The sequence below is a fragment of the Taeniopygia guttata genome, chromosome 2 (genome assembly GCF_048771995.1).
Source record: "Taeniopygia guttata chromosome 2, bTaeGut7.mat, whole genome shotgun sequence".
In the NCBI taxonomy this organism is placed as follows: Eukaryota; Metazoa; Chordata; class Aves; order Passeriformes; family Estrildidae; genus Taeniopygia; species Taeniopygia guttata.
The window spans coordinates 108,684,055-108,710,278 of NC_133026.1; the positions used below are offsets into that span (position 1 = coordinate 108,684,055).

The 26,224-nt window shown below is 36.4% G+C and overlaps 1 protein-coding gene across 4 annotated transcripts in view; it reads right to left on the bottom strand.

Annotated features, from left to right (window-relative positions):
• The window catches only part of TRAPPC8 (trafficking protein particle complex subunit 8), a 51,376-nt gene that overhangs the window by 8,034 nt on the left and 17,118 nt on the right, over window positions 1-26,224 (bottom strand). For all 4 annotated transcript variants that reach the window (XM_012572060.5, XM_012572061.5, XM_012572059.5 and 1 more), the window contains 18 exons: window positions 25,078-25,228; window positions 23,688-23,788; window positions 22,122-22,227; window positions 20,435-20,566; window positions 18,235-18,459; window positions 17,148-17,256; window positions 16,207-16,401; window positions 15,888-16,018; window positions 14,710-14,784; window positions 13,892-14,018; window positions 12,691-12,848; window positions 11,483-11,925; window positions 8,996-9,143; window positions 7,643-7,739; window positions 7,120-7,188; window positions 6,962-7,002; window positions 5,295-5,480; window positions 4,684-4,785 (listed from right to left, as the gene is read on the bottom strand). In XM_012572060.5, the coding sequence (XP_012427514.3) occupies window positions 4,684-4,785; window positions 5,295-5,480; window positions 6,962-7,002; window positions 7,120-7,188; window positions 7,643-7,739; window positions 8,996-9,143; window positions 11,483-11,925; window positions 12,691-12,848; window positions 13,892-14,018; window positions 14,710-14,784; window positions 15,888-16,018; window positions 16,207-16,401; window positions 17,148-17,256; window positions 18,235-18,459; window positions 20,435-20,566; window positions 22,122-22,227; window positions 23,688-23,788; window positions 25,078-25,228 (2,596 nt within the window). The remainder of the gene's footprint in view (window positions 1-4,683; window positions 4,786-5,294; window positions 5,481-6,961; window positions 7,003-7,119; window positions 7,189-7,642; window positions 7,740-8,995; window positions 9,144-11,482; window positions 11,926-12,690; window positions 12,849-13,891; window positions 14,019-14,709; window positions 14,785-15,887; window positions 16,019-16,206; window positions 16,402-17,147; window positions 17,257-18,234; window positions 18,460-20,434; window positions 20,567-22,121; window positions 22,228-23,687; window positions 23,789-25,077; window positions 25,229-26,224) is intronic.

The following is a 26,224-nucleotide window of genomic DNA, read 5'->3' on the forward strand; positions in this document are numbered from 1 at the left end:
TCTATATTCATTCTAGTTCTCAACTTACAGAAATGACAACTCCAGGAATAGAATTTTACTGATATCAAGAATAATACATTAGAAAACAGATATCTTGTGCTCTGCAGTCCATAATGGGTAAAACAGCATATCAACTGTTGCAACTATTTGTAATATTTCATTCATGACAATCATATAAGCCAGATCTCCCAAACTGGTACTGTATCTGCTCCATTAATTGATATAAGAGAATTAAAAATGTGTATTTCAGCTCTTGATGTTGATTTACCCTTAAGAACTTTGCTTTTCCTCTGCTGAGGTGGTTTAAGGAAAGTCTTAAATCCTTCCAACAATCTCTGTTTTATTCAAGCATCTCCTTCCACATATTCTGTAAAGAAAGTCCTGAACTAGCAAAATATGTCACTTCCAGTAATAGGCAAAATAGTTACTTAAACCCTATCCTCTCCTACATTTCAAGAATTCCTGCTTCCAGCCAAACTGTTGTTGACTCACTAAGCTGCATGTATTTTAAGCAGCTATCTTACGTAAAATTATCCTTTCTGCTTGCATCCATTCTATACACATTTTATGGATTTTACTTTGGGCTAGTACTGATCTAATTCACAGGACTAAATATGCAGTCCTGAAGCACACCTGCAAAGGATGGATGCTATTCCCAACATGCCAACATTCAAATGACAAACCTCTAGGCTGCTTCTTGCCTTCCATCGGTGTGAAGTCTTTAAAAACCAGAGATGTGCCAAATGTCATATTACTTCCACTATTACTTCCATTCCACCATATTACACTGCACTTTTCTTTTGGAATCTTTTGGATTGAATTCACCAGATTAGGAAAACAGGGAAGAGAGCAGCAAGAAATAATATTAATCAACAGCCCAGACTATGATTGGATGTTTATTGCATTTGAAGTCCTGTAATGCATTTTTGTCCTTTCACTAATTTAAAGCAGAAAGGTCAAGAAGAAAGAGAGTAGCTGTGTTTCAGGTGCAATCTTAAATTGGCCTTCAGTTAAAACTACCTGATTCCAAAAGCATGCTTCAGAATAGAAACAGAACCTATAGCAGTCAAAAAAAACAGCCATGATTTACAAACACTCAACTAAATTTATAAGTGAGGCTTTTATTACTTGGCCTGAAATGGATGTATTCAAAGCAATTCACTTTACTTACACCTCATGTGATTTTTTTCCTTCATATATTGCTGCCTGTGACTATTAACACATCACTCTGCGGCACCTTCTGATTCAAGGCAACAAATTATATTTAGCATTTTTTCCCCTGCCTTTAGCCAAAGGACGTTTTTTCAAAACTACAAATGAGAGGAAGGATAAGAAGATAAATGTTTTCCATATAATCTGGAGAGATTTCTATATGAAACTAATAAACACTTTAACAAAGTAAATATTCTGTAAGTGTTCCTTCAGCACACTACATGTTATGACTCCAAACCTCCAGACCATGAAAGTCTAAGTAGTTCGGTCACATGTCCTGGTAGGCCTACTGTGTCCAGTAGCCTACGCTCAAAAGTAATGCTATTTTGTTATACAAAAAAATCTCTAGTGTAAACAACAACAAAAAAAATCTGTATTCAGTGACAGAAAACCAGCTTTAAAGTCATAGTTGTTGTAGACTATTTTGAACAAACATGGGAAGAAGAGGGAGCATGTGAATTTGAGCATCAAAATAATATTTGTACAGAATTTTACTATTACTTACGTTTTTAATATAATGGTACATATAAAAATTTTACCCAGAAAAACATTTTAGCCTTTCCCCAAGCCCTACTAGATGTAACCAGAGGTTGTATCTTGATTTTATCAAATACTACAGCAAGTTATGCTACTGTGATACAGGCAACTCTGTAAGCCTGCACCCTGCTGTCTGCTCCACACCCTGCTAGCATTAAATGTCCCACAAGGAACCAAGCAGAAGTAACCACCCATGACTGTAGCTCAGTCAGCAGTCTAACACTTTACAGACGTATGAGGATGAATTTATGTCAGTTCACCCCAACTACCAATCTACCAGCAACTGCTGGAACAACTTAAACATAACACTGCTAAAGAATATCAACCTCCTGTTCTACACTACAGTGCTTTACTAAAGTTTTGTTTCCCTGAATAGTAATAGAAGCTTCTGTGAATCCAACTTACATATTTATAAGCTGGCAAAGAGTTAATCTAATATACACCACAATTGACAATGTAGCAGAAGCCAACCAGTACAGAGAATTTAACCAAAACATAAAATTAGTGATCTCATTTTGTTCAACAGAGTTATCTGATTAATTTGGCTAAGATTAGAGCCATTTCTCAGAGGACTAAAAGAAATAAAAGGGGGGGGGGGGGGCGCAGAGAGGAATTTTGTTCATGTTTCCTCAATGTCCATTGTGAGATTGTTCTTGGGCTGGGGATAGCTGTTTGTGGCTGCCAAAATTCCTTTGCTGGTTAAAATGGCATGAAGCAAAAGAAGAAAAGAAGTCAAGAAGAAAGTCACTGTAGATAAGCCACAAAGAAAACTCAACAATAAATGCAGACAGTGGACTCTTGCATCCTAGGTGACACCCTGTTCAGAGTCTGGAATTACTTTTTTTTTCCCCCAGATCAGAGCAGCCCTCTATCACTTATGAACTGGTAATCCACATGTGTTAGTAAAAAGCATGCACCTCCATCTCCCTCTGCTGTCGAGTCCTCAGAAAACAACCAACTTCAGTACTGTCAGCACAAGGCAAGTCAGAAACAGTCTAGAGGAGTTTCCAACCCTGTTCATGACTTAAGAGAATAAGTACAGACTTACAAGACAAAATTATACACTGAAAATACTAAATTAGAGGTAAAGTCTGAGTTTGGGATTTTCTACCACTGCTCCCCCCCAGCTTTTCACCACTCGTGTAATTTTCAAAGAGCAAGATAATTCAAACACAATATACAATTCTTAAGAGATTAAGTACATTATTTTCTCTATCTAGTCTAATTTAATTCTATCTTGGCAAGTCTTTTAATTCTGAAATGGGGACTGAATAGAGTAAACTGCTGCAAAGTCTCAAATCAATTAATCAGTTACACCTCACCTCCTACCTCAGAGCAGTCTATCTGCTCTCCTCACACTATTATGATCCAATTTTTTAAAAAAGTAGTATGTAAGGATATGCAATTTCTCAATTCTTAGCAGTCCTGAGATCACAGGTTCTTAAAATTCATGCTAACTCTAGGCTTTGGCTATCATGAGGACACAGAATTTACATATTTATTAAAAAAAAACAACCATCAATTACTCTTATAGCAGATTTAAACTGCATGACAATGCAGATGCTTTCTTACTTCCAACCAGAGTACAAAATGCTTCAAAGGAAGTGTGTTCCTCATACTCAAGGAAGTGAATACAATAATCAATGTAGAATCTATATGAAGATAGTTGTAATAAAACCAGATGAGATATGGATTTTAGACAGAGAATGCCAATATAATAGCATATATTCCTAAAAGAAAACCACTGAGAGTACATTGAGATCTCCTTGTTGCTGGTGACAGGATCAATTCCTTTAATTTGAAATTTATTGTGATACAGACAAATAGAGTTCCAGTCAATAAGAAATGTGAAATTCTACCCATACTCTATTCAGTCATTTGTTTTATTTTAGGATGCAGATGTGATTCATTTGAGAATCAGAACTTGATGAGATCAGAAGCTCAAAGTATTGTGCCCCCTAACCTTAGATGTCTATAGTGTGATCTACTGTTCTACATATACATTAAGACAGGGAAAGTAATACATGACCAGGCAGTTGTCATTAGATTAATATAGCCTCTTGTACTGCTCAGCATAGCTAGAGTACATGTGTGCCAATTCCCATTTATTTCATAGCACAAATACCTAAGTGGAAAAAATTAACTTAGCAATGTACAAATACTTAAAGGTTGATGAACCAAAGCCAAATGCACAGCTTCAGAGTAATTCACTACTTGCATTACGGTATGGTATTTATAGGAAGACATATTGTATTTCTTGACAAAATTAGTACAAAGTACTCTTTGCTGCAGCTTTAAGAGCTCACTAAAAGCTATGTATTATGTTTGCAATAGTGGTCAAAACGTTAAGCATGGCACCAAAACAAGAGGGAACAGCAATATGCTGTTCAGGAGAAGTCTAAACAAGCACAAGATTTATTTCCTCTTATTCTGAAGATTAGTCTTCTTCATCCACATAAACTGAATTTAGTACAGATGTTTTTACAGAACCTTATCTGTAACTTCCGTAGCTGTTATCAATTCATGTACCAGAAGACAGCCACCAGCTTCTTACAGATGGTGTTTTCTTTCATCAAGCAAAGCAACCATAAACTTCACCATTTTATAATTAAATTTGTTATGAAATAATCATTACTTTTCATACTGTTAACAAGTTTCTAGTTCTACCTGAAACACCAAAAAGAGTTTGCTTCAACAACAGCTCACCAACATGCTTACCTGCATGTTGCTTTTCTCATGTTTCAACTGGGCCTGGCTAGCTCAATACAGAAGACTAAGCAAACCTGGATTCAGTCAGCCTGAATTATGTAGTAATAAATGTACTAAATATCTGATGTTAAGATTCTACAGAAGCTTCCTCTTACATACTAGAGAATTCATTAAGTCTATTTAGAGAAAGAAGCAATTGTAAAGGAAAACTTCGCAGTAGATTACCTGCTTCTGAGGAAATGAAAAGGCCTCCTTCCCAACTGTGTTAAGGGCAACATGATGCTGACCCTCCAAAATAAGCTGCTTGCTGTCTTCCACAACATATGCCTACAGAATATAAAACAAAGACATTTGCAGACCAGAAACTATCATAAGATTCATAACACAGAATTACTGACTTCTCCCTAATTTAGGTGGAACATGCTGTACTGATGAAAACTTAGAGGATAGTATGGCATACTTATGCCAATTTCCACTGCTTCAAATGAGACTCTTTTCTTCAAAGCAGACTGGGTCACTCTTACAGTTCTCTAAAATCAAGCATTAACAAATCCCTTAGTTTAAGATTTCATAATTTTCTCTTTTAAAAGAGAAATTAGAAGAACTGGGTGCATCCAGAGCAATGTAAAACAATTTAGGGACAATTATTACAGTAACAGATACTAAGACTATCTTTGCTGCTTACATCATCATAGTTTGTTTGATTGTTTTCAGGAAAAAAATTCACCCATAAATTTCATATGTATATGCCTGAAAGTTCAGGATGCCACATTACATTCTTTTCTAGTTATAACGTTTTATGTCCAAATTACCACAAAGGCCCCAACCATACATACCTTCCACAGTACCACAATGTTCAAATCAACTTCACTGCATCTTTGTATCAATCTGACTGTTTCATCAAACGATTGTTTCACTGCCCTTTGAGACGTGTGAGTATGAGATTGCACATGTGTTCTTTTAAATTCAGAGGATAAGCTTTGGAAAAAAAAGTCTGCACAAGGACTGGCTGAACTTATTATCTACAAGAGAAAAAAAGGAAGAAAGTGTTCAGAACAGGATGTGAGCTGACTCAAGTTGCTCTAACAGCTCATTGCTGTAGCATTTTTTCCCAGTGGGCTTCCCTTTGCAAAGCTACAGGATGCCAAACACCTTGCTTTCCATGCTTGACCTGTTAGAGATCAGCCTATCTAAAGGGCTGCTAAAGGTAATATAGGGAAAACAGAGCTATAACTTGCTAGTTTAGAACTACAAATACCAAACTTGGAAACAGGAGCTTTGATTATTACCACAAAGCAGGCTACTGTCATATATCAAGTCTATTAAAGAGAGCTGAAGCATCCAACTAAGTCACACAGAAGTCATTTTTGCTTACTAATATTTTCCTCAGCTTAGCTAGCATTATTTATCTAAGTTAGGAACATACACTTTTCTAGCAATAGCAAAGATAACAGACTGCACAGCACATCCCATAGATACATGGAACAAACAGAAGCACTGTGTGGTCACGTGTACCAAGCTATTCCAACAACAAAAGCCTGGTAAAGAAACTGGTTTTTAAAAGCAACAGCAATGATACTGTGTCCTGTTGGAGACAACAGGATAAGCAAGCAACTTTAGCTTCACAACCCCTCCCTTTCAAAAACGCTAGCTTTTCCAGAATATGCTGTTGCAAAGTTGCTAATTACAGCAATAGCAGAATGCTGATACCCAGGGAGAAAATCCACTTTTGAAGCCACTGCTCAGAAGGGAAGATTCCCTCCCCATCTCCCCACTGTAATAAAATGTTCTCAGGGAAAGCTAAAGTTCCTCAGTAAAGCTAAAGTAACTCAGATTCCAATTCTAAAAATGCACATCTACCTCAGATTTTTAGTCCTAACTAAAAATTCAATTTATATGCCTATGAAATGAAATGGCAGTGAATAGGTTTTCTTTGGCTTTAAAAGCTGAATAAATACAGGAAAAATGTATGCTCAGCATAAAATAAGCAATCTGTCCTTCAATTGACTAAATTCACTATGAAGATTTCTCATCTAATGCAAGTGGCCTACTTTGCTCAGATTTTGGAAAAGCATTTGTAGTACCAAGATCATTTACTGAAAGGATTATTTAATATCGTATGATTAAAAAAGATTAGAAGAGCATGGTAGTCTAGGATTTTAAACTAGTAGAAAAATCAGACTCCTTGAATCCACTGCAACCTCCTGTGGTTTTGAAATTCTGGGACCAGCATCCATTAGTTTTCCAGTTTTTCAAATAAGCTGTAATTAGAATTTTTAACCTGTCTTAGTAAAAGTATAATTAAGAACAAGAATCTGATATCTGCAGGACTACTAGAAAACTAAAGGGCTAGGATATATTTAAAATAACTACTCCAAAGTTATTTTGGAGTTCAGCTGTGGAACTGGGATTCTAATATTCCTGATTCACACTAGCCTAAGTTACCTTACCACCTCTTTGACCTTACACAAGACAAAATATGCAGTTGTACCCATCCACCCACCTGTTCATTTCCAAAGACAATATCCGCAAATGTGTAATTTTCTAAGGAATAAAGAGAGAAAGCACTGTTTTAGCATCATGAGAAGTCACAAGTTTAGCATACAGTACCCGAAAGAGTACTTTTTTTCAAAAAGTTACCACATTGAGGAAAAAACCTACCTTCTGAGTTTTTGCATCTCACTGCTTTAAAACACAACTTTGCTCTCTCTCTGCTAGCCAGTTTAGTATCTGAAAGAAAAAGGTGGCAAGATTTTTTTTTCATCCTCAGTATAATCAGAGTCCCTTTGACAAAAGTTACAAGTCTTGAACATTCACAAACAGGAAACACACTAATGACATTGAACAAGCACAGCTAATCAGGCATAGCAATGGCACACAACACTACAACTGTATTTCTTGGGAGGAAGTTATCAGCCACACCACACATGGATTTCTCTACATCACAGAAATAATTTACCTGCAAATTAAGCTTGTTTTTAAAATTCATTACGTCTAAATGAGTTATCTGTAAATATATATTTCTTGAAATATAAGAATAAGGGCTTTAGTATTTTTGGAATGGATAAAGTTATTGGAAACTAATTATTCTGAAAGCCAAATTCAGCTCCTTGTCAGATTCTTTAAACTGTTTTTATCAGTCAGAAGCTAGACTTGCCATCATTTTGGTGATAAAGATACACACCTTTGTCTCCAGAGATGTTAACAGATTTTTGAAGTTTCCAGTGCTTGCTATTGCTTGAAACTTGCGCTATATGAAATTCCTTAACACCCGTCTCACTCTACGGAACAGATAAAAGTTATGTCAAAGAAAACCAATCACAATTGTGATGTGCTACATTGCACAGTGTGTTCACTGCAAGGTGGCACTGTAAGAATCTAAATGTAACTCATTATTCACACCACTCATAACACACGGTACTTAGAGATAAGGAGAGATTTAAGACCCACTGTAAAGTAATGCAACAGTCCCAGATCACAGCAACTTCCAATTCCAGTAAACAAAGCCACACAAAGAGGAAACAAGGATCTCCCAGAAAAAGACCTATAAGCTAGTATTTCAGATTAAGAATAATTTAAACAAAAACTAGGCTTTTTAACTCCAATGCAAAACACTGTCCACAAGGCTACTTGGTTTCTAGGATTATTTAAAGTATTTAAAGTAGCATTGCTTTATCATAAATCCTAGAAACTCAAGATCTATTTTGGGTTTACATAAATACACAATAAAATGTAGCTTTTGGAGTTGGCTTCCTTTCTTGTAAAGAGTGAGGTGGTAGTGGAAAAATAAGCCTCATATTGTTATACTTGGAAATCCTTTATAAAAACATTGCTCCCTCCTTTAAGGAGTGGACAATATTCAGTAAATGAAGAAAAAAACCAGAGCGTACACACCTTTAAAAGAAAACAACAAATCAACTCAGTGGTTCCACTACCAACTAAGTGTCTATGAATTCTACACACATTCAATTCAGTTACCTTGCTTTGTGATTGAAAAAATGGGAGCAGCTTTACCAAAAAATGAGTAAATTTAAATTAGCATGGTTTGAAAAACTGAGTATTTTCATCTGCTTTAGTAAGTCAACAGAAATATCTGTATTTGGATTATATTAGTAAAAATGTCTTTATAGCTTGGTGATAAATGTAAACAGAGAAACTTACTTCACATTGGAGCTCAAATTCTGACTTTGATATTACCATTTATTCTACCAGTGTTTTCACTGAAAGGGGACACAGTTCTGAATTAGACAGCCTTGGAAGCTGAGATTAAGAACACTCATCAATTTGGAATAAATCTTCCTTAAAAGACTATGAACTATAGTCTTGCAATATGATTAGTATAGGAGACTTCCAGAGAGTTAGATATAACTTCACATTAATACTCTTTCCAACAGTAACTGAATGATCAAATACGCAAGGTTTTTTTTTATTGTTTGTTTGTTTATTTGCAAAGTCACTGTAGAAAAACTTGAGTTTTGGTTCATATCTGCTGAGCTTCAAGACAGTACCATTATTATTAATATAAATAAGAACTTACAGTATTGATATTTTCTACATCCACAAAGAGCAACATGTTGTCCCCTCTGCCTTCTTCATCCCCAAGTGCATTACTTCTGCAGACAGTAGCCCGAACGTGCAGAGACCGACTGGTACAAATAACTGCAGTGTGCCTTAATACTCTGTGACTAGAAAACAAAGGAGACAAAAGAAAAGGGGAAAAAAAAAAAAAGACAACATTTTGAACAACCAGAACTGACCAGAACTTGACATCAAGAAATTTAGCATTTATGTTTATTAATATTAATGCCATTAGACAATTTGTTCATTCCAACCACCAACGATACACTTTTCACTGAAGATAACCCTGACAAACCTACTTTATTTTTAACCATCTTTCTGCATGGGTAGGTGTTCTTTAAACACGCAGTCTCAGCCAGTGTGAAGCACTGGAGAAAAAGGTTCAGGTGTTACCATGAGGAAAAACACTTCAGAAATGTTTCAGATGTAAGACAACTGGCAGAGTGAAAGTGAACAGACAAGTACTGGCACACAGGTATCATTAATCTATATAACGTCACCAAATACTCTGGAAGACAGTTTCCGAGTAAGTAAGTCAGAGAAAGGCCACTACTTAGTCACATCTCTTGCCATAAATATTTACTAAAAAGCAGTTAAAATACCACTGCATTCAATACATTTCCCTGAAAAGAGAAGTTAAAAAGAGAATCAAACCACAGCTACCCTGCCTATTTCTAGGCATGCTCAACCTCCAGGACAGCAGTCTCTTTGTGAAAGTTATACTTCTTTTCTAAGGATGAATTAATCTTTACAATTCCATTTGTAGACACCATCAAAACATATGAGCTTTTCCTATGTAGAAGCTTTTAGTTACCATAACTTCCACTTGGAAACATTTTAAAGGCATGTAAAAGTTTTATACACATTACCTACTAAATATGTTGAAATATCATGCGACTTGGTTTTGGGAGGGAAAAATCAGTGGCTTCACTATATCATAACTACAGAAGAAACTTTTAAGTTTTGCAGTTAATATTCAGATATGCAGATATCTGTATAGCTTTCAAGTGGCACAAATTACATGAACACTTAAAAGCTATCCTCAGTCTACAAAGAGCACTGTTAAACCAGAGCAGTTCCCTTAAGTTCCCCTCAAAACCTTAGTACAGTAAGGAACAAGTACATTACTCTTCCATCTCTAATGTACCTCTGTTTCTGAATACTATGAGTTGTAAGGGGACAAATTCCTTATTCCTACATACTAGCTTAGAGTCAAATGAAATGCTAGCTTTGATATTTCAGAAGCTACAAAAAAATCTAAACCAAGGGTGCATTTGCACGACTTCAGTTTTGAGAATATGCTACTGACCCACTCTCTCAACTATTTTCAACTTACTCTGCTTTGGTTTACACCACAACCAGTCTCACAGAACATGAACTTTGTTTCTCTCTCAGAACTAGCCTAGAAAACAAGCTTCAGCCACAAGCAGACATTCAGTCCACCTTACTAGAGCTTGTCTGAAGCAACCATGGTACAGACATCAAGTGTACAGGTTTAGGCTAGGATAGTCAATTTTTTTCACAGTAGCTGGTAAGTTGCCATGTTTTGGATTTGTGCCAGAAATAATGTGGACACAGGAATGTTTTTGTTATTGCTGAGAAGGGCTTGCACAGGATCAAGGCCTTTTCTGCTCCTCACCCCACCAGCAAGCAGGCTGGGGTTGCACAAAAGGGTGGGAGGGGACATACTGGGACAGCTGACCCCCAACTGACCAACAGGATATTCCAGACCATATGGTGTTATGCTCAGCAATAAAAATAGGGAGAAGGAGAAAGCAGGGCCTGGTGACATGTCTTCCCAAGTAATCATTAAACATGATGGAGCCCCCCTTTTCTGAAAACCTGCCTGCCCACAGGAAGTGGTGAATGAATTTCTTGGGGCTGTTTTAGCTTGTTGTGTCAAACTTGACTGTGGACTCCCTCAAGATGGTCCAAAAAGGAACTATACAAGAGCATGCAAGTCAAACTTCGTATTTAACCCCTCCAAAAAGAATATCAGTCATCACAATACAATTACTAACCAAATTTTAACAATAAAATATTTCATTCAAGGTAGACAAGATTTTGTTTTATAAAATGTAGAAACAAATTAGGTTATGATTTTTTAACCTATACTTCAGAACATTAGTTCCAGAGGAACTAAATACAAAGAAAGGTTGTTTTAATTATTAATTAAAACTCCTTCTATTAATTATTTTAATAATTTAGTATTTACTACTTCAATAAAAGCAGCATAGGCTATACAATTTTCTATGGAAATTAGATCACATAATAGAAAAAATAATGCTTAGAATAGCAGATAACATTTAAATTGCAGGCCATTTTCACAACATCACGGTGAATAAGAGAAATTCAGTACTATTTACTTTTACCATTACAATCACAGAATCACAGAATCTAATGTGTTTAATAAGTATGACAGAAAAGGTAGATTAGAAGAACTTACCACATTTTTGAGTGCTTTTTAATACCTTCATAGTAAAACAAGAAGTTAATTTCATGAACACCTTCTTCATCTGGTCCCCGTAACCACATCGGCAGCTGCACTGAAGCCCCAGGAAGAAGAACAGCATCAGGAAGCGGAACCTGTATTACTTCAGGTGAACCTCCTGTGCCAACCCCAAAGTCTGCAGAAGAAGCTGAAGACAGCAGTGCTGTTCGCACAGAGGTAGGATCTGTCACAACAGTCTTGTAAGCACTACAGTTCTCAGATGCTGAAGGACTTAGTGGTGTTAAAACAGCAGTATTTCCACCAAAAGTGAAAAATTCTGGATGCTTGGACACGACCTTTAGTGCAGTAAGAGGGCACTTGCTCACGTTCACAAATTCTACATACGCTTTTCTGATTTCTCCACAGAGAAGCCCTGTAGGAAAATTTATAAAGAACACCTGTACGAGAGAGAAAAGGAGAAAATAAGAATCTGAACACTGAACCAAGCTGGGACTGCCAGCAAAACAACCATTAACCCAAACTATACTGCTGCCTAGAGCTTCTTATGGGGAAGTGAAGAGGGAGGTGGAGATCTCTTCATCCTGAAATCCAGTGATCAGACATGTGGAAATGGCTCAAAGCTACACCAGGGGATGTTTAGACTGGACAATAAGATACATTCTTGTATGGAGAGGGTGGTCAAACAGTGGAATGGCTTTCTAGAGAGGTGGTCAATGCCCCAAGACTGACACTGTTCAAGAGGCATTTAGACAAAGCCATTAACATACTTGGTCAGGAAGCTGGACTGGATGATCACTGCAGTCCCTTCTAGCTGATCCATCCCACTCTATAGGCCCCTGTCATTAACCAGCTACCCAGACCATTTTAATAACCCTAGAAAGGAAAAGCACTGTATTTTAATTAACCAGCTGGAATAACTTTTCTAGATGAATGGCAAGCAAACAGAAAAAAAGTTCTTTGCCTGTTCCCCCTTTACCTTAAAATCTGGCTACCAAAGCTGCCAACTAAAGTTCTAAAGGGAACATAGCAATTTCAGAAGGATACTAATTTTGAGGTTTCAAGTTTTAATTGAAAAAAACCCACACAAGTTTGTCACTGACAGATCAGAAATTACCTGGAAAGATTTAGGCATTGTTAGAATTACATTTATAAAGTGCATTCAGCTATTTTCTCAAAACTGCCAACAGGAAGTAGCTACATACCTCTAACAAAGGCATTTCTTCTGTAATAATGGGATCTAAACGTCGATCAGGTCCATATTTAATCGATGTTTTTTCCTCTTTTGTGTTATTAAGTCGAGGCCCTTGGATTTCTAAATCTTGTCTTCCTCGTACAGATAACCCATTGGAAACAAATTTTCCTGAAAAAATTTTTAGAACTTTTATTTAGTTAGGTTTTTCTAAGTAATTCCTGACTTTGTCTCTAAGAAATGATCCAAAGCTCCTAATCCAATCTCAAAAGTTAATTTTTTTTTTGGGCCCATGTGGTGTTCATTGATTAAGCAGCACCACCAACAAAGAACTATTCAAAGCTTACAGTCACAGTACACATGGCTACTTCAAGTTCCAACAGCCAGTTATCCATTGCTGTGAACTTACTCTGCCCTTCAATAGTTTGACTACAACTGGAAGGGAAAAGGCAGACATAGTGCATGAAGTTGATGGCATTTACTTCCTTTCCCAATTTCTGCCAAGCTGGAAAAGTCACTTAGAGGATTATTTCCTTTAAAGACAGCCACCACTCTCCAAATGGTTTTTATTCAAAAGGTTTCCAGCCTCCAAACAAGCTTTTATTTCTTCCAGACACTTTCACAAGTTTTCATTTAACAACTAAATTCTCCATGTGAGAGACAGCTTCAGATGAATGATTCAACAGAACATATCAGGCAGCATGCAATTAATTGTCAATTCATATATTAATGTAAAAGAAAGAGAATTCAAGATGCTAAAAAAAAAAACTATCAGCCAAATTTAAATTTAGGAATTTATAAAAAGGTCTTTAGTACAACATTTAGACAAAAGTTGAACATTAACAATGCAAAAACACGTGGAAGAAAAATTAACAGCAAGAGTGTCCCTGGAAGTTGTTAGAGATTCAACATGATGTAGATGGAATGTTTACATTTTGATTTTTTTTACTGGTTTCAAAAATTCATCAGATTTAAAAGGAGCAATAAAGTATGGATCTGGCATCCTTCCTTGTGGGATTTCTACAAGAGCCAATTTGTTCTTTTCCCATTTAGTTGTTTCTCTTACTTCTTATTTCTACATCCTGACCTGATGGATACCATGATACCTTGCATCATGGCAGTCAAACACTAGACACTAGAATTTAGTTCTACTCTGCAGAAGCCATGTCTCCTCCCTTCCAGAAACACACAATTTAAGGTAATAATACACTTACCTGTCTGTAATCCAATAGAAGGATCTATTCCATCTAATGACACAGCACCTTGAACACTGCCAAGATTATAAACGACTCCCAGAATATGTAGCTCCCCTGTTTGATGGGGAAAGAGCTTTAGTCTTGCCTGTGGAGATACGTTAAATTTTTGTTGTTGTTGCTACTAGAAAGAAGTATTATTACAGTTAAATGTCCAATTGCTAAACACACTCACGGCTACATTTACTTTATAGCTGCGTCAGCTATAACTGCAACAGTAAATTATCTATAATTTACTAGATTGAAAATTTCATATACACAGAATTTACCAAACCAGTTCACAGCTGAGAAATGCTCATTACTTTAGAAAAAATTCCTTAAAGTTAACTTTTACGTGATTAACAGGGGCAGAATCACAGAATGATTGAAGATGGAATGGACTTCTGGAGGTCATCATGCCCAAATTGCCTCCTCAATCAGGGCCATCTAGAGCCAGCTGCCAAGACACCATCCAAAGGGCTGTGAACATCTCCAAAGATGGATACTCCACAATCTCTCTAGGCAGCTCAAGCACCATCACATTTACAAAATAATTAAGTGTTATAAATGTTTCCTGATGTTCAGGAGTAGCCTCTTGTGCCCACTGTCTCTGGTGCTGTCACATTTATACAAAGTGGTAAGATATATGAGGTACTGGAATTTCTGATTCAGTCATGTGTTCTGTCAGTTTATGTGGTTGTGCTGCCATAAGTTTAGTGTTAAGTTCAGATCACAACAAGCCTGCAATGCACACTAAGTTCAACCTTGAAAAAAACTTTAAAACAAAGTATAGTACTTACCACTTTTGTCTCCTCGCTATTAATTAAAAATTCTGCTATTGCTTCAGTTCCTACCATATCTTCATCACACGTACCCTGAAAAGAAGAAACAGTTCTTTAGATATCATTACTCCTAGGCAGAGAATGTGCCATAAATAATATTTCCAATACCGTTCTTAAACTGCTCAAGAGAAAAAATCATACAAATTTCCACACAGTTCAGAAAAGCAGTGCTGCATGCTCAGCTTCTCAGCATTTACAAATTAAAAAAGCAGCTTGAGAGCTCAGTAAACATTTAAGAGAAATTTAAGATTTAGCGCTATAAACTGGAACTATTCCCAGTCTGTTTCACAGATATTCACGGAAGTATTTATCACACCATTAAAGTAGCAGTTCAGATCAGAACAGAAGAGAAAGTGTATGGTAAGCCTTGAGTCTTAAACTATGTGGAATCATGTTTATAACTCTGGTAAATACTTAAGAGATCACCTTTAGAGATGTTTTGGTTTCTGGTAAATACTTAAGAGATCACCTTTCAATGTTTTGGCCATAAAAACAAATTATTTAGGAACTTACTGTACTATTCAGTATTAGAAACTATTAAAACCTCTAAAATCTGGATGTGATAAAGTCCATCAGAGCATTTGGCAGCATTAGTTGAAGTACTAAGTCAAACAGTAGCACAACAGCTCATCTAAAGTATTCAAAACACTAATTTTTAATACAATAAATGTTCATTTCTCTTTTAATCAAGCTACTATGATGTTTCTGTTATACAAGCACCGTTCTTCAGAACACACATTTCACTATGTACAGTGGCTCAAATAAGAAAAGGGTATATTTGATAATCTACCTACTGACACTCATATTTGCAGGTCAAGGCTAGTGTGACTCAAAATAGACGTAGTACACATACAATGAAATCTTGGAAGTATTTTGTTTTGCATTCAGCTTTAGAATACACATTAGAATTTGTGGCTAACTTGGCTGCTTTGTACCCTACAGATATAGGAAAATCTAGATAATATAAAAATTATTTCAGTAGCTACTATTTTTCTTACGTTTTTTTTTAGTTTACACTTAAACCTTCATGTTTAATGTTTATGTTTAAATGTTTTCATACTACAGAATTTTGAATACTCAATATATACTCCACACCTGCAGTTGTCTGGGTTGGAAAAGGATGAAGCTTTTCTTACCTGCTCTTTTGTTTCTCCATCACACTTTACACTGAAATCTTTAGGTTGAAACTTCCACAGCAATGAAAGGTCAGTCAAAAGAAGCGGAACTTTCAGAGGGTTTCGGAAGGACACTTCTACAGTTATTGGTTCTATCAAAAACGTACAAGAAAATAATGACAACAGGCTTTCCTCATCCCAGTCTGAAAGCTATCTCAAAGTATTCATATACAAACAATTTGCACAAAAATGTTGGTTCAAATCTCTAATAAGACAGGAAATATTAATACAAATTTATCTAACTCAGTTTATTTCTGTAGTGCAAAAATCTTAACTTTACCTTCTATCACAGCAAGTGGAAATTTGGAGTTATCCGAGTAGCGATTTAAACAGAACTGTGTTGGCTGAAAATTTGAAGGTATGGTTCCTTTATTTATCACAGACACAACTTGTTCCTCGAGCTTCTTCCACTGCTGTGATGATTCTGAGTCATACTCCTGATCCAGGCTTACGTGCGTAGCTGCCTGCTTTTCACCTGGGAAGAAAAAGGCCATCTTAAAGGCAAGAACAGCGATGTGAAACAGCTGCATCAGAGAGTTGCACTGGCAGTTTGGCAAATAACTATTCTTAAAATATTTTCAATTCTAGGTCACTGTAATACTTATGCTACAATTGATTTTAAAAAGTGAATTGCAGGACATTTTGAAATACACACATGGAAGACAACACTGAGAATAATTTGAACATAGTTCAATTTGGATACTGCAACATTCCAAGATTTTAGCATGCTACCTAATATACTCAGTCTACAGATCACTTTTACTTTATAACGGACTACAACCCCACAGTACAGCCTTGGATTATATAAGAATTACCACTCAGCTTTCTTTACCCTCAGAAATCATTATTTCAAATATTTAATCCTAGAGGAAGTTAACGGTAAAGCTAATTTGTAGCATCACCACTAGCGTCCAGCATTTGCTACAACAAATAATAATCCCTTTCATGAAGTTCATTACAGAGTTGCATTGAAGCTTTCCAGGTGTGAAAAACAGTGACAGTCCACACAACTACATACACAGATTTCATATCTACACAGAAAGTCTGAAAACATCCAGCCAGTAGATATTAGGCTCCAGCTCTTCTTTTGAAATATTTTTAAGTTACCCATTCACTTTAGTTTTACATAATGACAGACTTCTTTTATATGGCACCAATTCCTGCATGTATTTTGGTTCCTAAAAAAATGTACTTGAAACTGTTTACTTAAAATTTTCTAACCTTCTGCTGGTCGCCGATCATGGCCAAAGAAAACACGAGTTGCTGAGCTATTAATATACGGTAAAGGAAGCTGTGGCAAGGGACCATCAGGTGACGCCTGGGTTGCATTCTGGAGTAAAGGAACAAGAAAACAGTGTCATGTATGTTATCAGTGGTTGAATTATAAGCCAAGTTAAAAACACTCAATGTTTGAACAGGGAATACTTTTAAAATGGAATAAATAACTTCAATTAACTGTTTGACAGATTTTTTTTTTTCTTTAATAGGAGTTTGAAGTTTGTGAAATCCTTATGGGAAAAGGAGAATTATTTTAATCCTGAAATCTAATCACTACCGTGGTTGCATTGCTATTACAAGCTTTATTTAACGCAAATCTCTACTGTCTAACTCAGAATTTGATAAATTACATTTACTATCCCACCGCCATTAAACAAGACTCTCACCAAGCTGAGCTGTGGATTCAAACACCATCCTTTGAGTAAGGTCTGCCATAACTTAAACACCACAGAAATTCTGTTCATAAGCTTTAAAAGACAGTATCTACATGGCTGCATATTGTGTGGCAATATCAGCACTAAACACCCCCAGAATCACCTATGAACTTAAACACAACTCAATGAGTCACTTGATTCATCAAATTCTATCCTTATTAAAGAATGAAATTCACTATATGAATGATGACACAGCTACCCAGTCTTTATTAAACATGTATTGCCAAAACTCTCAAAATCATAAATTGATCAAAACAGAACAGATCCATTTCCTCTAAAAAAAATTAAACTTATCACAACTACAATTCAGCTATGACCCTCAAAAAGAAGACTTTATTGTAATAAAAACACATACATTACTGTGATGATAACCCATACTTATACCCATCTGTGAAAGTACTACACATGTAATGCAGCATGTGCGGGTTTTTTGAAGCCTGAAGTAAAAAATTGAACACCTCAACTAGATTAAAAAAAAAAAAAAAAAACCCTGGACCAATGCAGATAAAAAAGAAAATCATTTAATGATTTAATAGAAAATTGGTGGTAATAAAATTACTTATTACTCAAGAAACATAGACAAGGAAGTAATTTACCTTATAGACATAAAGATATTCTCTTAAAAAAGCTCCTTGCTGAGCTGGAGGCTGTTTACTGTCATTGATCAAAATATGCCTGAAGGCAGACACAGCATTGTCCAGCTGACGAAGTGTAAAGGACTGACGACCGATGGTGAAATTAATGTGGTCTTCTGCAAGAGACCAGCCCTTCCCTTTGTAAACCTGCATGGCTTGACAGTAGCAACGTAAGGCATGTTTCTTCTGCAAGAAAAAAAAGCAATTTGTCAAATTATCCTGTAATCCGCTGACTGCAATTATAACATTACAAAGACTGAACAGTAAGTCAGAAAAGTACTTTTTACCACATCCCTGCCACTACATAAACTAAAAACTGTAATATCTCAGAACTGTGCCTCATAGAATCTGGTCAATACTAATCTAAGCACAGAAGTGCTTGTTGCTACAGAACAGAGCCTAGCCTCCAGATTAAGTTCATATTTTCAAAGACTATAGTACCAGGCAGTAAGTTAGAAAAGCAAATAAGAAAAGATTACTTTTAAAACAGTATTTGAAGTTCCTTTACAACTGACTGCTTAAGTCTACAGAGCTCTACTGCCAAGCCTCAGGACATAATCTAGATTTAATAAATTTAATTCCACCCAAACTGAACTTTCAGTCAACTGTTGTTCAGTATACGTATCTGGGACAAAAATCCATGCCAAGAAAACCAACAAAAAACAGCCCTACATACAAGAAAAATTACCAATCATATTAGCCACTGAGAGATAGATGGCCTGATCCCAGTCAGCTACCTAGTTCCTTTCCTGTACATATATCAGGATCCAGGCATTCAATCCCAAGTCTAGGTATTGAACAGCTGTATAGACATTCACTGTACAGTTAAGTTTCAGCTTTTAAAAAATGGCAACAGCATTCCCTTACTTACAGCACTAATGGGCAAATACGTTCACATTGGTATGGTGATGACAGCAGAGTACAGGCAGTAAATCCTTAACATCAGCATGTACTAGTGACAATTTAAAATATGGTATTATGGTCTGCCTGGCTGATTTCCCTTCAGCTGCATTTTATATTTTTGCACCTCAAAGGAAAAATAAAATAACATAGCTACATTTCCTGTAACACTGAAAAAGTACTTCTTGGAAAGCAGAATCCCTACAAATATTAGACACAAACAGCAAAGACAGCTGTTACACAAAGTCAAAACTTTACAAAATCCATTACACTTTCCAGAACAAAGGAACAGGATATAAAAGAATGAATACATGAAAAACTGATCAATAGCTTCCTGTCAGTATTGTTCTGTCATAACAACAGACAGGAAAACCACAGCATGAAGAAAACCAAGGTGGAGGTGAAGTACTCCTACTATTCCTCACATCACAGAAGCCAACAATGCAAAAATACTTTTTTTAGTCTTTACCAGGACAGTGAGACTGAACAGGGTCAGGGCTAGGGTTGGGTAGGGTGGGAGAAAATCCCCAGCCAAGACCACAGGGCTTTTGTTCCAAATAGAATTTGATACCTTGGTTCTCCTGTATTATTGTCTTGCAATACCAACCTCAGCAGGAATCAAGCACAAGCTGTCTTTACAGAATATATCCCACAACGAATGCAGAAACAAAGCACAAAAATTCTATCCAAAAAAGTTCATCTATCACCATTAGAGCTGCCTGCAAAGGAATGTGAATGGGAGTAAAAACAATCTCATCTGTACTGCTTTAACTGCCACTTAAGTCTAACAGCCAAAGAGATGTTTTGGTTTGTTGTGTAATAACTGTTCATGCACCTGCACCTCCAATAAAGAACATGTATTTAAGTCACCAGGAAAAACAAATATCTAAATTTTGCTATTTTTCCAATAAGCTGAGTTTAACAAATAATTATCTCCTGCAATTCACTCTTACCTCAAGAGTAAAAATATTCCTTTGCCCAAAAAAGCAAAATTACTGTGTATAAAATGAGACCCAGACATGAAAACACACATCACTTAAGTTTCAAGTCGGTGATCTTCAGCATTACTTCAAAAACAGAAGTAAAAGGCTAGGGCGATCAATCCAGAAATCATTTTCAGAAGATTACAGAACAGAATACTGCAGACTAACACAGAAGTGTCAGAAGCCAAGCATCTTTTTCCAGACTAATGACATACTTAACATATTTTTCAAAGCATCTAATACCAGGCATACTTTCCATGTGCAAAGATAATACTCACCTGCCCTGCTTTACTAAATCTGTGGCCAGCCAATATCATATGAAATGCAAACTTTCTAACCATGGGACTTTTCATGTTTATAAAACAATGGGCTGCCTGCTCCAATAGGAGTGCACTGCGAAGATCTGAATCCTGTTTAAAATGAAAAAAGAATAATTAGCCCGAGTTGAATAAAACCATAAAGGTAACAGCGGTCTTGTTTTAATGCTAAAAGGGACAGTAAGTGGTAAGAGTTCTGTGAAGTTGAAGAGCCTTTATATGCAAATATTATATACATATGTGAGCACATAAAAATAAGACTAAAAGTATTTTTCAATAGCATTCAATAGGATCATAGTCTTACTTCTAGTGAAGCATATATGAACCTGTTTCAGTATGAGTAACAAAAGAAGTATTTTCTGCTTTTTCAATTACTCAGACTACAGTTTAAAACACCATTATCTCTGAAGCACTCTCCCACCTTTTCCCCTCCCTCCCCCTGCAGATATTAAGGCTAGAACTAAAAAACAAGACCACTACCAGGATGACTGAAAAATACAGGGAGCAATGAAACTTGGTAAATTTTTATCACTTGAACCTTTCGAACATATTGATTTCTTTATGTACAATTCCTTACTATTATATCTCTCTCGTCTTCTGCCAAGATACAGCTATATTACTTTAACCAATCAGAACAGAATCTACTTGATTTTACCACAGCTGAACTCCATGCTATCAGTAGTGCTCAAGTATTTATCTTGACTACAAATATACTCTGAGACACCAATATAGTATCCTGTGAAGATTTTCCTTGCAACTACCAAAATGCTCTACAGGCATAGTAGGTGCAATTTTAAGCTGTCAAATGACCGTGCAGAACTAATAGTATTTAAATTCCTTGCTTTAAATATCTTAGGCTGCTCTTGTAAACATTGGTAGCAAGCTTAAGTTGAAAGGAAAAGAATGAAGCTACAGAGACACTTGAGAAAGAAAATTACAGAACTAAACAGATTTATTCCGTGCTTAAGCGGTCCAAGGAAGGTCTCAGAAGCATCACATTTGGTGCAGCTGCCCATGAAGCCAGAACTACCAGATAGACTTCCCTCCAAGCTTTAAAGGAGACCCTACACTATTACTGGAATTACATGTTTCTTCATTCCTTTTCAAGCAATATAATTCCTGGGTTAGAAGCTGATTCCATGCTTCATTTCCACCAATTAATATCACAGAAGTGTATGGTTTCACTTACAGAGTAAGGTTCTAATGATTCATACCAGCTGAGCTACAGTAATGCCTTAGTTGCTTAAACTATAGAGAACTTCTGATTAATAATATATGTATTATATATGGGATAGCATCCATTACGGCTCTGGTAAGCCATGCTAATACTTTTAACACATGAGTTTGTAAGCTACACCATCCAAGAGCTAAGTAGATGTCAAAGAAAATTAGTTACAAAGCCAAAGATAACATATTTAGTATGGTTAAGGAAGTCAAGCAAGTCATTTGACTAGAAAAAGAATAACTGTACTAGTTCCTTCACTTACAGTGTGTACACAGTTTTCTTCACTTCATGCTCTATACCTGTTCATTTGCTACCTTTGGCTAGAAAATATTGTAGGACAAGAATCAGAAGGTAACCTAGAAGTGTTTGGGTAAGAAAACAAATAGTGAGAGGGCAGAAACAGAAAAAGCTACTAATTTTTACCTCACTGGTCAAACGAATCAGAAGAGCAGCTGCCTCTGAATATTTGCTTTGACTTTTTAAGATTTCAGCACTAAGCAGTACACAGCGTTCAGCCAGAACCATGTTCCTAAAGTAAAAACATGCATGTATTAATAAATATTTATCAAAGTAAACCTCAGAGAACTCAAATCTTACTAATTTTCTACACACAGCATCAGACTGAGGTTCTGTTGCTTATTCTTCTTAAAGTAAAGTATCTGAAAGTTCACTCCCCACAAAACAACCACATACAGATTGACACATTAAGTGTCCAATCCAACTATAACAGGAGCTTTATGAAAGTCAAAGCTGGAGAGCATTTCTTAGAACAGTATTGTATTTGTAAGAGTACCAAATAAAATGATCTGATAAACAAGTCCAACAGATAGAATCAAGTTGTACTGGCAAGTTGTACCTGTGTACCACCAAGCTGCTCTGTCATTACCCCTGCTCAGCAACACAGGGGAAGATCAGATTGAAAACCTCATGTGCCGAGAAAGGGACCCAGAGATTACTCACCATTTAGTCATGGGCAAAACAGACTTGTTTTGGGGAAGACTAAATTAATTTATTGAAAATTAATAAGTGAATAGCACAGTGATAAATAAAAGCATAAATAAAACACCTTCTCCTAACAAATCCTACTTCCCAAGCTCAAGTTCACCCCAAATTCTTCTACCTCCTCCTCGCCACAAGCAGGGCAAGGGAATACGGAAAAAGGGCTGTGGTCACTTCATAACATTTCTCCTCTGCTCTTTCTTCCTGCACATCCTCCTTCCCTGTTCCAGTGTGGGGTCCCTCCCACAGATGCAGTTCTTCAAGAATTGCTCCAGCATGTATCCTTTTTTGCAGTATACAGTCCTTCAGGAACTGTTTCAGTGTAGTTTCCCCACAGGTCACAGCTCCTGACAGCAACCTGCTGTGGCATAGACTCTGTACAGACTACAGCCACCTTCACGGTACATCCACCTGAATGCTCTGGCATTGGAACAGGCTAGAGGGTAGATCCCTGCTTGCGTATGCACCTCCATGGGCTGCAAGGGAAAATCTGTTTCAGCATGGTCTTCACCACAGGCTACAGGGAAGTCCCACCTTCTCCTGACCTTGGTATCAGCAGGGCTATTTCTCTCGTTTTCTCACTCTTTTCTCACAGCTGCTGCACAGCTATTTTTACCCTTTCTTAAATGTGTTATTAGAGAGGTAACAGCAGCACTGCCAGCTTGGGCAGCAGCAGGTTCATTCTGGAGATGCATGAAAACTGATTCTGCCACAGGTAGCTCCTGCTGTCTTCTCACAGAAACCTTCCTTGCAGCCACCCCACTACCTAAAAATCTACCATGTGAATTCAATACACAAGTTCAATAAGCACTCTGTTAAGAAGAGCCCAGATCTCCTTTCATGCTACCCTAGATATGTTAAACTTACTCCTTAAAATTTTACCATCATTCTGTCATGATCTGGCACTATTACTGTGCTAGGCAAGAAAGTTAAGCCACCAGATCTTTCAACTTTCACTGTATAAATATCAGTAAAAAGTGCAAAACATACTTGCAGATATCTCGATAAGTCTGAATTGCTGTCTCCATATAATGAGCAGGATATGGCCTAGGAGCTCCAGGCTGAAGAAAAGCTGATACTGCTGCCATTTCCTACAAGAGAAATTCAGTGGAGTCAATTTAGGTTTTCCAACAAATCATAAACCTCAAAAAACTGAGAAATATGTTTCAATAGCTATTAGATTCAAGATCTCCATCTAATCAGTTACTGGCATATAAAAGTATCCCATACACTGTAACTGATAAAAGTTAATACAACAGCCTATATATGGCTCTGCTTATAATTAGCCAGAGTTACACACAGAAGTGTTTGCAGTTGACAGTACCCCCAACACTGTGCAGAACCATAAATTCACTGCAGTTTTACAAATCCAAAAGAACTTCCTATTATCAGGAAGAATGTTCCTGCAAAGTAGCACTACCATGTATTTTAAGACAAGGTCTGTTTTTTGAGTTTTGCTTAAATTAAATTACATTATCAACTTCCAAGGAAACTCTAGTAAATATGCAGTCTGAAATTTTACTTCTTTTCTCATGGATTGAAAATATTTTAGCAAAGATTTTCTGCAGAAAGTAAACACTAAGACAAATTTGTATTTAAGACTGCTTCCATTCATTTGGAAATTAAGATTTCTCAGTATTATTCTTCTTATTCATATTATCCAAATGCAGAGCAACTTTCTGAACTGTAAAAATAGACATTTAAGTAAAAGTTTTAATCAAGATGGAAAGATGTGCAATAATGCTTCCATGGTTCTATGAAGCAGAGTTTAGAATTTTAGCAAGTTAACCAGACTAAAGTTTACAATATGTACCTTCTAAAAATTGATTAAATTACTAATTTCCCCTGGCACTCCCATTTATCTTGATGCAAATTACTTTATAGATACCTTCATTCTTATGAGGAAATTATGAATTAGTATGTGTTTAGAGTGAAATTCAGTAGTGACATATTCAAAGTATAGCCTTCAAGTTTTAAGTCACCTGGAAACAGGTACAATACCATATTTATAATGACAGAGTCTTGAATTTCTGGCAAATAAGTATTTTGCCTAAGTCTAAAAGAGATACTATAAAGTTATTTTACATCTGGCTTTGAGTTATCAGTCTAAAGATCAATTTTTCTGGAGGTTGCATTCTAGGCTTTCTCCTTTCCATATTTTATGAATTAACTCTCCAGTTTTTACCTTTATTCCTTTCATATAACAGCAGAAAACAGATTTTACAACACCTTAGAGTTTCCTAAAGATAGGCAGCAGATTTGGGGAGACCCTTACAAATGTGGAGGTAGAGGAGAGAGATTGCATTTTGTTACCTTCGGACAAATATTAGAGATTATTAGAAAAAGTTCACAGAATGCTCATGTTATGTGCAGTACCAACCAGTGCTCCAGCTGCATAAAGCATTGCCTGATCATTTAAGAAGTCCTTCTTTGCTGTATGGTAGCAGCTATATGCAAGTTCATAGTGTTGCACCAAAAAGCACAAGTCTGCCATCTTCCGGATTTGAAGCTCTGGCGCTTCTGGTGGATACCTACAAATACAAATATTTAAAATCCAAAGTCATCCTCTCTCAGCCTTGCCCCAAAACAGCCAAGAAAAGTGAATCTGCTTCCTTGCCACCACACGTAACTTGGTTTCACATCCTACTCTCTGACTAGCAAGATTCATTGTTCCGTGACATTCAAAGCACACACCCCTCTTAGCCAAAAAATACTGAATGGAGTTTGTAACTACCACTGAAACTGCTCAGTCAGATTAAACATTAGAGCTAAGCAGAGCCATATGAGAAGGAAAAAAGACTTTGACTGTTCACTTGGCTCTAAGTTATTTCTCCACATTTCTCTTGAAGGAAGGCAGTCCACTAAAAGCTATACTTTATGCCAAAACACTGTGCAAGTTCCTGTCCTCTGCAAGCATCAATCTAATTTTTAGTTAATCCAATATATGTTACTTACTTCAGTGATAACCAAATACATTTTCACAAACACTTGTATGTCAAATGCTGTAGGAAGCGAATTACGCTTACAAGCTCAAAACAGAAAGGTGGAATTAGCAACATTTTGATTACAAATCCAAAGACAAGCAACACAGACATTTGAAGCTGTACGTGCATGTCAAGGACATTAACCTTGACTAGACAATGACCAAACTTATTTAGACTTCTGTGGTAAAGGCAGTTGGAGAGTGTTCTTCATTATTATACATACCAATTCACAGAGGGAATTACGAAATTGTACAGAATTAGTATTTCGGTAACACTTAAAACCTTGTTTTAGTGTATGCTAAGACATAGGTGCACTAAGTATGAAATTCCCTTAAGTTTAGTTCTTCAACACATTGTAAAAGCAATACAATATACAATACTCAATACTCTGCTGGAAAAAAAATACATAGTTACATAAGCAAAAACACCTATACATGGCTGTAATGACGGGTGAAAAAGCTTGCACAAATTTTTAAAAAATCCCTTTATGACAAACTATAGCTTCTTTTTATGACTATTACTCTTAAAATCATGTGCTTGTAT